This window comes from Ciconia boyciana, chromosome 26, assembly GCF_034638445.1.
Source record: "Ciconia boyciana chromosome 26, ASM3463844v1, whole genome shotgun sequence".
NCBI classification, from domain to species: domain Eukaryota; kingdom Metazoa; phylum Chordata; class Aves; order Ciconiiformes; family Ciconiidae; genus Ciconia; species Ciconia boyciana.
Window position 1 is genome coordinate 2,933,047 of NC_132959.1, and position 10,660 is coordinate 2,943,706.

Here is a 10,660-nt window from a genome sequence, read left to right on the forward strand (position 1 = left end):
GCGGCACGCGCACGGTGCGCGTGTAAGCGGACGGCACGTGCGTGCACGCAGTATGGGCGCGTGTGCGATGTGCGTGCGCGCTGCGTGCACGTGCCGGGCCACTGCGCGTGCGGCGGACGCGTGCAATACGTGCGTGCGGCGTGGGCGCAGCCCGTGCTTACGCGGGCAGCGTCCGTGCAAGGCAGAGGCTCCCACGCCCAGCGTATAAACCAGGTTTGCTTTTTTTTGGGAGAAAACGCTCTCGGCGCTGAGCCAGGCGGCACAAGGGGCGCGTTAGGGAAATCCCGGCTGTTAAGGAGAGGTTCGCGGTGTCGTGGCCCTGTTCGGTCACACGTTTTGTCTTCTGGCTCCTGAAAAGTGTTTAAAAAGGAGGTGCGAGGCGGGGTGAGCTGCTGCTGCTGCTGCGGAGGACGACAACCTCTCCGTTTTATTCAAGCAAGCGTGGGATGCACGGGTCACGGGCGGTTTGCTGAGCGTGTGAAACTCCCAAAGCCCTCGTGCACTGGGATTTTGGGGTGCGGAGAAGCTTTGGGGGCAGCAGAAGGTAGCTAAACCCAAATATCGGAGGTGCAGTCCCCGCCGGGGTAGCGGATCTCGTGCGCCAGGCAGGGCCCGTCAGGCTCCTTCCCAAAATCCACCAGGAAGCTCTTGTTGACCGTCAGGCCGCCCCGCTCCGTGTCCACGTCCAGCTGCAGCATGACGGAGCCGTCCCTGCGGAGGGGCGAGAGCGGGGAGGCTGGGGGGGGCCGGGAGCTCCTCGGGGAGCTGCCGAAATTCGGTCCCCGAGCCACGGGGTCTGTGCCTCCCGCCTGACGAGCTCGTACAATCATCCTCGTTCATCAAAGTTTCTTACTTGACAAGGTCGGGGTAGAACTGCCTGTCCCAGGCGCTGTAGAGGGACGTGGTGACGTACAGCCTCTTCCCGTCCAAGCTGAGCTGGATCATCTGGGGTCCCCCCGGTACCCTCTTCCCCTGGGAGCGGGCGGAGGAGCAGACGTGCTGCTGGAGGGTGCTGGACCGGGGGACGCCTCCGCCTCCCCCAGACCAGCGGCACGGGCTGCCATGTCCGTCCCATGGGATGTGGTGGAGCAGAACCGCAAGGACCCGCTCCCCAGCCTTGCCACCACCGCCCAGCACGCTCCGTGGCAGAGCTGTCGCTGGCATCGCTCAAGACGGAGGGGGGACCGAGCAGATGGTGGGGGCGATGTCTTGGGATTTTGGGGAGACGGCCCAGCTCACCTTGATGAAAAATGGGTCTGGCTGGCTCTGCAGCTCTTCGTCCCGGCACACGGTCACAGGTCCTCCCTTGGTGATGCTGCCACCCACGAAGACCTGCAAGAGACCAAAAGTCTGGGTGGCCGAGACAGCGAGGATGGGGCTGATCCCAGCTGTCCCCAAGAGATGGAGGAAAACTGTCGGGATGCGACGGGGAGCCTGCTGCTGCCTCACCTGCCCCACCAGCTTGGGCTTGCGGGTGTTGGAGATGTCGTACTGGCGGATGTCTCCGTGCAGCCAGTTGCTGAAATACAGGAACCTGTCGTCCAGCGAGATGAGGATGTCGGTGATGAAGCCTTGGGGAGGGTACGACAGAGCTGCACAAACAGGCGGCAGCACCAGCAGCGCGCGGGGAAGCCGGGGAGCCCCTCGGCACCCAGCCTGGGGATGCACTGACCTGGCATGTCCGGGAGGAGCCATCCCTCCACCTTCTTGCTGGGGACTTGGATCACCTTCTCGGCTGCCCAGTCTCCTTGCTGCAGGAGGTGCGGGACAGAGCACAGCCCCGGGGGGCTCAGCATGCATGGCAGAGGCAGGGTAAGACCCAATGCTGGGGCAGATGCTGCGTCCACCATCTCTAGTCTCTAGGGTTGTAGCTCAGCCACTTTGCCAGCCATCTCTGGCTCTGCAGAGCCACGAGGAAGATGGGCTCTGGGACCTGAGGAAGGGCTTTGGAAGCCAAAAACTTGTCTAATTTTCCAGCTAGATTAGCTGGTTTGGTGAAAGATGTTCTGTCTCCTCACCCAGTTTGTCATTACGCACAACAACAGACACGAAGAAGAATATTGCTTGGGCTGTTGTAAATCCACAACAAAGGTAAAAATAAATCTCCTTTAAATGAAATCATTTCAGCCTAAACTGCTGCCAGTCAGAACAAGTCCTCTGGTGAGATTACCCCAAGCCAGCTCATGTTCTGGGTGCTGAGAGGCGGCTGCACAGCACGGGGAGGCAAGTGCGTGCATCGGCAGGGACCAGAGTCACGCTGGGAGGACAGCAGGGGACGCGGGAAGTGGGATGCTCCGCAGAGTCATGCGGCTCGGTCAACCAAGGGGCAGCACCCCTTTTCCACTAACACTGGGAGAGCGCGTACCTCGGTCTTGTAGAAGCGGTGGATGGCACTGCTGATGGTGCAGCCCACGTAGCCCTCGGCAGCGTCGGGGTTGTGGAGGAAGCGGATCTCCAGGGGGGCCGCGTCCTCGCCCACATCGATGGCCTGGATGTAGGTGTGAGTGGTCCAGTCCCACACGTTGAGGTGGCGTCCGTAGCGCCCTGGGAGGGAGGGTTAGAGGGGATGCTGCGAGGGGCAGGGTCTCAAGGAGATGTGCTACAGGTTCAGGTGACTCCTCAGCCCCTGTAGCTCCCTGCAGGGACAACCCCGTGGTCTCTGCACCAGCACACACCAGTTGCTTTGGACCTTGGCAAAAGCCACGGGAAGGTGCCCAGCATCCAACAGGGACCATCTCGCTAGGACAGGGCTGGGAAGGGCAGCGTAACCTTTCGGGGGGAGCTGGGCTGAGATGGGGCTTCATCCCTACAGCCAACATCCAACCCTTCGTACAGCTCAACAGCAGAATTTATGGACTGTCTTGGGTTGAACTTCTGGTGCTTGCAACTAAAGTGTGTTCATAGTAAATGGGCTGGGCTTGTCTTTTTTAAATCCATGGATCTCTAGGAATTGGTTTGAAATTCATTTTGCAAGCAAACTGTCTTGGATTATTTTATCTGCGTCCATTAGACGCCAGCTCCCACTAGCAACAGAAGAGGATTGAAATTTGGCCTCGCAGTCTGCTCAGCATCTCTCTCCCAGAGTATTTAAACAACAGTGTTCTCACCTTTCTTCAGATCATTTGGGTCAAACCCATATCCCAGGCATTTTGGGATTCCCCATTCAGTGCTGATCAGGACGTTATGGCGTGGCTGGTACCAGAAGTCATAACCCATTGGGGGGATCTTGTCCCCTCTCTCCCAGTTCCCCTTGATCTCGAAGGTCTCTCCATCCAGCAGAATAAAGCCGCCTGATGCAGAAACAAAACCACATCGGTAGTGAGGAAATCATCCAGATTAACAGTTTATGTGTTATAAAACAAGCAGCGACAGACAGATCAACCCATTGCAGACCAGGCTGCTGAATGGGCTGTGAGTCCTGGACGAAGCCTCCAGGACAGCTCCGGATGTGGGGACTGTTCCTCCTGTCCCAGCACCCTCTCCCTGGAAGACTAGGGGGGACTGGGGTACCTTTCCCGCTGCCGGCTGGGTCTCCCAGGGTGCTGATCATGATTTCACCACTGCCCAGGCAGTGGGAGGTGTGGGGGTAGCCCAGGTTGCACTTCCAGAAGACATCCTCTGAGTTGACAACCTGCCGGGGAGTTCACAGGCACCGTCATGTCCTCCATGCCGGGCTGTTCCAGGCGAGAAAGGTGTTCGCTGCTGCACTGAATGCAGGTTCACAAGCCTAGTGTTGCACCGTGGCGTGGCCGGGCAGCTCCTGCCTGACCTCAAGATGGGACTTGCCGTGCAGCCAGAGGGGCTGAGCGCCTGAGCTGGGGCAGAGCATGCACGGTCCTGCGTCCCCAGGCATGCCGGCACACGGGGTGGCTGCTGCGCTCAGCCCGAGAAGCTGGCTGCAGGCCACCAGCGAGGCCCTCGCACACCCAGGCATGGGGCAAGCTGCAGGCAGGTGCCCGGGGCTCCTTTGGAGACACACACCGCAGGCAAGACATGGGCTGTAAACCTGACAGGCAGTGCTGGGCCTGGCACCCGGTGTGCCCTGGTGCCCTCTTGGACAGAGCCAGATGGAGAACTCAGTATTTGCACATCAGCAGGAGAACAGCCACCTTCCACAGCCTTCCTGTACTGTCATCCAGACATCAGGGTCCTGCTAAGCTCTCAGATGTCCCCCAAAGCCTCTCTGCCAAGCTGTTCCCGCAGCCAGAAGCCACGATCCCAGACCTTTAGCCTTTAACGTGTATCGGCACCACCTCCAAGGTACCTTGAAAAGCCTGGGAGCTCGCAGGTCGGTTCCCACATCCACCACGTAGATGCGGGAGGAGATGAAGCTGGGGAGGATCAGGCGGTTCCGCTTCTTGGTGGCATCCCCGAAGCAGCTGCTGCAGGCGTTCCACCCGGAGTGGTGCAGCTCGTCCCCCAGGTTGGGCATGGGCAGGCGGTGGATCACCTGCAAAGTCCCAGCCCTGCTTACACTGGTCTTTCCTCTGCCCAGTGCAGGATCGCAGGCAGAGCAGGGAGCTCAGTGCATTGCAGACCCCACCACAGGGTCAGGATGCCTCGAGCAAGCCTCACCCTGCAGAGGGGAGCGATGGTGCAGAGAGGATCCTAAGGATGGGGTGTCAAGTGGATTTTACATGCATTTCCTAGGCACAGGAAGGCTCAGAGTCTTGGGAAGAAGCGGACAGGCATCAGCCTTTGGTACTGAGCCAGCAGCTTTGGGGAGCGTGAAGGACAAGCACTGAGCTGTTTCCCAGGCCAGTTCAGTGCCGAGATAAAGCATTTGGTACCTGGCAATAGTGCGGAGATTTGGGGTTGACATCCACAGTGGCCAGAAAGTCAGGTTTCTTCCTCCCAGTGTTCCTGTAGATGCAGGGCACATACACAATCTCCTCCCGGGGACCTTTCAAGACAGAAACGTTGCATGAACATCAGCAGAAACCACCTTTGACAGAGGAAAAACCTTGCAGGAGTCTCTGGCCAGCCTCGATCTCCCTCCCGGGGAGCCGGTGTGTTCCCCCATATGTATGGGGCAGTTGGATCTCCACCTCTCTGCCGTACCCCTCTCTTTGGAGGGGGCTGCCCTGCGGGGGTTTGGGCTTATTCAGATCCCTTGCCCTGGGAAGGGATCTCTGGACCTCAGAGTCCCCAAGGAAGCCCACGGCTTTGGGATCACCCCATGCCTGCGAGGACATGCCAGCCCTTCCTCAATCCTATCAGTCACACGAATCAAACCACATTGTGTCTCATTTCCATCACATCTACACAGGAGAAGCCTTAAAAACACAGAAGAAGTGCTTGCCAGACTGAAGTCAAAGGCAAAAAGTCCCCCAAGCCCCTGTGCAGTCCCATGGTCCTACCGAGCAGTGAAAATCTACCGTGACCTGGTGGTACAAGAGCTCCCTGCCTGCAGGGCATCCCGCTGGGAAAGGGAGAAGGGCTCTGCCCCAGGGATGTCCTCGCAGTGACAGGTCTGCCATGCTCCCTGCTCCCCAAACAGGAGCTGCTGGCCTGGTGCATGCGCTGCTGCTGACAGCAATGTGATCAGCTTTGCTGGGAAATGGCTTTGCTCCGGGACCTGAGCACCGCCCAGCCCTCAAGCAAGGGCATTCAGACCCCACGGAGTCTCCTTATCACTGCAGAGGAGGTACCCGCTCTCGGTTGTGTCAGGACAAAGTACTGCCGAAGCGAGGGCTAGTGGGGAAGAACTGGTTTAGGAAATGCTGAGGAAGGGAGAGTGGTGGGAAAGAGAGACAGAGAGGTGATTTGGGACCTTTGGATTTGATCCGAAACAGGTAATATCTGGCTTTGCAACATGGTACCTTTATACACCTTTATACAGTGGTGCCTGTGTCAGTCTTGGGTTTGAGAGCAGCTGCCAAACGCCGAAGGATCCCATCCCTGCAGCTGCAGTGGCACCAGAAGTCAGGGTATGGGACACAGCCACAGAGCTCATCCACCTCCCGAGGCATCCAAAGGACACCGAGGAGCTTCTCGACGCCTGCTCGGGAGCCTGACCTGCCAGATCTCTGCATGGAAGAGCTTTTTGGGTGCCAGAGTTACTCAGCACCACTGAAGCAACCAGGTAGTTCCCAAGGGAACTTGCCAGAGTAGCAGAGTCAATGGGATTTGTGCCATTTGCTATTAATTTAAATCACTGTTCAGCCCTGCCAACACGCGGGGATGCTTTAAAGACTCATCTCTTCATTGTTTTCTTGGTTCAAAGACGTTTCAGGGATAGGAATCACAGATCATCAGCAAGCTCCAGAGCTCTCTAAGGTTTCAAGGATGTGTTTGCTAAGCCCTAGAGAAGAGGATTAAAGGGAGGGATAGCCAGAGATGATGCATTCATCAGTCTCTTCACATCAGAGCACCAGTGTTTCGGCAATGCAGCAAGAAGGATTCTCAGGCAAAGCATCCAGACATGTAAGGAAGCAGCCCGTGAGGCTGGTTTTTATAGAAGGAGGTTTTGTCATGTTGTGATCCCAGCCATCAGGAGCAGAGTGCAATGAAAAATCAGGATGGTCCCCTCTCCCTCCCCAGGTTTAGCTCTGGTGGTGGTGTCGTGGGGCTATAGCAATACAGTTGTCTCTAGGAACTTAAAAATCCCATTTGGTTTTGCACAGGGAAGCCACAGGTGACTTTGCTGCAGGCTATGACCCATCCCAAGCCATCACGAAACCTACAAAGGTTTGTTCTGACACCAGGCTGTCATTATGCAATTGATGTTTGGCCTCAGGACAGGCCAGAATCGAAAACATTGCTTTCCTAACACTTGCTGGGAACCTCCTCGGAGAATGGAGTTAATTGATAATGCCCTCTTGAAAGCATTGGTTTAATCTTCACCTAAATCACAGACAGCGCAGGGCTCTTCCCTGCTTGCCCTGGATTTCAGACTTGCCTTTCATTGCATCCAGAGGCGAGGCAAAGCCAGGACCACACGCTCCACACTTTTCTGCATTGGGAAGAACAGAAACAAACAGAAATTAGACAACAGCGAGTTCTTTTAATTCCCTTTTTACAAAGGAACCACTCGCTGGAGTGGCTGCGTGCACTCCCACTCTATGGCAATGTCCGAGGTGACCCAGGATGCCCATGTGCATCCAAATGACCCCCAGAAAGGTTTGGGGCTCTGGGCAGCCAAAAAGGCCAGTGATATATTTCTAGTGCAGAAAGGTACGAGGCTCAGAGCCGCGTCTCTCTGCTTTGCCTCCCATCGTGTCCCATCGTGGCGGAGAGGAAGGGTTGCTCAACACGTGTAGGGGCAATGCCAGGCTCGCATGGCCTCAAGGAGACGCCGAGAGCTCTTGTGGTTCTTCTGCGAGGAGGAGGAGGGGAGGCAGCGAGGAAGAAAGGCAGTATGGCTGGGCTGCTGCACCGAGGAGCCTCCGTGGGTGCCAGGGACAGAGGGAGGGGAGAGGATTCTCCCAGGAGGTGAGTGGGGAGAGACCATCCCCTCGCTGCAGGGTGAGGAGGGGGATGAGCTGAGCCTGCTCTGCGGCTCCTCCTGACCCTCTTTGGGGTGGCTGCACTTTGCTCTGCCTTGCTTTGGGGGCATTAATGGAAAGCTTTCGTGCAGAAAGCCCCATTTCCACCTGAGACGTTCAGTGCTCGAGGTGTCAGCCTCCTTGCCAGCCCCTAGCATCATCCTGGGAGTCCCCATCACGCTGCTACGGGGCACTTTGAACCCTGCCAGCCTCGTTCTCCAAAAGACTTTAAAACTGCTGAGAAAATTGTTCTTAACGCAGTTGAACAAGAGCTTGTTAGGAAACAACCACCACCACGAAAAGGACCCCTTTTCCCCATTTACGACGGCAAGCCTGAGGAGAGGGAGGAAAACCCCCAGCTAAATTGTACGACTCGGCTTTGCTGCATCAGCTTCTTATTTGTTTTTATTCTTATTTGTTTTATCACTTGTGTCCCTGCTCCTCCAGGGAAACGCTCCTACCTGAAGCACTGAGAAACCACCCCTCCAGCTTGCTTCTCCCTTCTCCTTATATTACTCCTGCAAAAACAGCTCCATCAAAGCCAGACTTTGCACTAAGGACTCCCTGCCATGGTATATCTGACTATAGCAAGCACAGTCTGTACAAGTTGCAGATGAATAAATGAGAGAATAGTTAGAAGGCTTTTAATCATCAGGCTACCTAAACGTTTCCTGGCACTTTTAGTAGCTTGAGAAAAGAAACCCTTTCCTGGCCAGAGAAAACACCACATTCATCCCCACTTCCTTTTTACTTTAGGTTTTCTGGGTGTCACAGTAACAAAACCACGAGACTCAGCTCCAAACGAGTTTAGGAGAACTCCAGAGCAGAGCCCATGGCCAGAAGGCAGCAAGCCACCAACAGTCCCAAGCCTTCTCCTCTTGAGAGCAAGCCGCAGTCAACAGAGAGATCTCTTACCTGTGCTGGAGGCTGGGCTGGAGCTCACCTGCTGCTGAGCAGCGGAAGGAGATGATCCCGCCTGCATTCTGCCTGCTAGGAGCAACTCAAGAGAGAAGATGCAGCTCCGCAGGGGTTCAAATATATAGGGAGCAGGATGGGGAGAAGGAGGGTCTGGAAAAAGGACACCAAGGGGAGGATCCACATGCCTCGGGGTGTGGGAGGTACCGGGGCAGCCTTTAGCGTGTTACAGCACTGGAAATGTGCAGGGAAGCTATTTTGGTGCTCCCAGAACCTCCTCCCCTCCCAGAGGGGTAGCGGACGTGGCTGTGGCTGCACTGCATAGTGCACACATTCTCGCACACTGGAAAAACAAGGGCTTTTAGCCACTGAAGGGAAAGCAGGCTGCTCCTCTCCTCCGATTCCCTGCTAGAAGCAGCATCTCGAGTCTCCCCATGGGGCTGATGAGGTGCCCCTGATGAGAGACAGGCAAGCACTGCATTCCCAACCACAGAAATAATTTTATGAGGTTGCAGATGTTAATCACAAGTGAAAATGAAAAGTGAGGACTGGGTTTCTTTTAATTGCAGCATAAGCGTTTACTGTGGGATGTTAATTTGCTGGCTGGGAGGAGGGCAGAGGCAGTGTAACAGTTTTCCCCATGACACATTTGACTTAGTCAGAGTGTCTGCTGCTGCTTCTGGCTGCAAAGTTGGGCGTCAGCTAGCTTGGCTTGTAAGGGCTGTGCAGTGGATGCTCGGCCTTCAACAGGCACATCTTTGCTGGCAGGCTGCTGCCTTGTCCTCTCCAGATGTAGACTCTGAAACCAGCAAGCTCAAACGGTCAATCACTCTGCCATCCGAGGCGCTCAGCCCATTGCGCCTGCCGGCAAAAAGACCGATGGCCTTGGCTCAATCTCTCCCACGCTCACCTGCTTGGGCTCGTCTCTTCGTATTTGATGCTCAGCGCCATGCTATGGAGGACGCTGCAGATCCACACTGCGGTGGTCAGCACATCCCCGTGTCCCACCTTGCCTCTGACCAAGGAAAGCTTCTGCAGGAGGCCCCAAGGCTTAAATGCAAAGGACAAGGCATGTACAAGCAGCAGCCCAGCTTCATCTGGACCTCACATGCACCTTCCAGTCATCCTCCATAGAAATGTCTCTGCTGCAGTTCAGCAAGTTTGCCATAAGAGTGTTACTTCCCTTAGGGAAGAGGGGTGATGCCAGAGGTGTTTGTCCTCATGGTCTAGGAGATCTGTTGGAAGCTGCGAAGGACTTGACGGGTGCTGGCACTAGGGAGAGGCACCTCTTCCAAATAACCACTAGAGGGAACAGACACAGCATCCAGCTTCAGCCACCCCAATTCACCGCCTCCCCACGTAAGGCACATTCAGCCACTGCAGATGCACCGCCTTCCACAGTCCTCAGGATAACTCCCACACGAGGGTGTGGAAAGGCCCGCGCTCCCTGGAACATGGAAATCAGGACCCAAAGACCTGCGAACAGGCCTTGGAGGGGATGAAAGAGTTTGCTCGTACCAGCAGAAATAGGTCCACATCCATGCGGCTCGGGCAGAGCATGGCCTGATGGTGGAACGAGGAGCTGGGTCACCTCGGCTGCGCTGCCTGTTGACCTTCACGGCTCAGCCGCAGCTCAAAGTCCGGGCCGAGTCCTCGCCTTGCTGTGCGACCACCTGCAAGTCAGAGAGGGTGGTCAGTTGATCGCGTGAGGGACAGCAGACTCTCCGATCAACGCCATAAACATGGCCATGAGGTGAGGGAGCACTTCCCTGCGTCACTGTGGATGGTGCCTGGCCCCGTCGCAAGGAGGGGTTTCCAGGGTGGATTCAGCACAGCTACCTCCAGCCGTCTGGACCGCACGCGGGCATGGGGATGTCTGCTGGCCAGAATCCCTCCAGCCAGCGGCGAGGAGGAGGCACCTCTAGTGAGATACGTGCTTTGTAGGGTCTGAAGGTAGGTGAGATAAGGCTCATTCCAAAGCCGCCTCAACAGCAGGGACGTCCCCTGAGAAGGCCCTCCAACAAGGCAGCTCTGGAGGATCAGAACGGAGTGTCACACTCAAGTGCTCGTGATGCTGAACAGCAGCACCCCAGGGTGCACAAGAGAGCCGTAGCAATACGTCTGGCCATGAGAAGCGTGAAGGAAGTAAATGAAGTTGTATTCTTCCAAGGTAAATACGTAAAAGGCTAAAACTTAGAAGGATCCTCTTTATATCCCAGTTTTTGCAACCTCCAAACTAATTATGGTTTTGGCTGCAA

The 10,660-nt window shown here is 56.1% G+C and overlaps 1 protein-coding gene across 1 annotated transcript; it reads right to left on the minus strand.

Annotated features, from left to right (window-relative positions):
* Positions 1 to 464: 464 nt before the first annotated feature.
* On the minus strand, positions 465 to 8,469 carry LOC140644032 (methanethiol oxidase-like). The gene is made up of 11 exons (XM_072846493.1): positions 8,403 to 8,469; positions 4,791 to 4,903; positions 4,265 to 4,450; positions 3,511 to 3,631; positions 3,108 to 3,290; positions 2,366 to 2,544; positions 1,673 to 1,751; positions 1,450 to 1,571; positions 1,240 to 1,332; positions 854 to 972; positions 465 to 711 (listed from the first exon to the last, which is right to left on the minus strand). The coding sequence occupies exons 1-11, from the start codon at positions 8,467 to 8,469 to the stop codon at positions 549 to 551; spliced, it is 1,425 nt and encodes a 474-aa protein (XP_072702594.1). The 3' UTR covers positions 465 to 548.
* Positions 8,470 to 10,660: the final 2,191 nt, after the last annotated feature.

Excerpts from the sequence above, each read along its gene's own strand:
- LOC140644032 (XM_072846493.1), bottom strand. The coding sequence starts at position 8,469 with ATGCAGGCGGGATCATCTCCTTCCGCTGCTCAGCAGCAGGTGAGCTCC. Across the intron at positions 1,572-1,672 it reads GCTCCTCCCGGACATGCCAG|GCTTCATCACCGACATCCTC; the intron begins GTCAGTGCATCC and ends ACCCTCCCCAAG. Across the intron at positions 712-853 it reads TTCTACCCCGACCTTGTCAA|GGACGGCTCCGTCATGCTGC; the intron begins GTAAGAAACTTT and ends GCCCCTCCGCAG.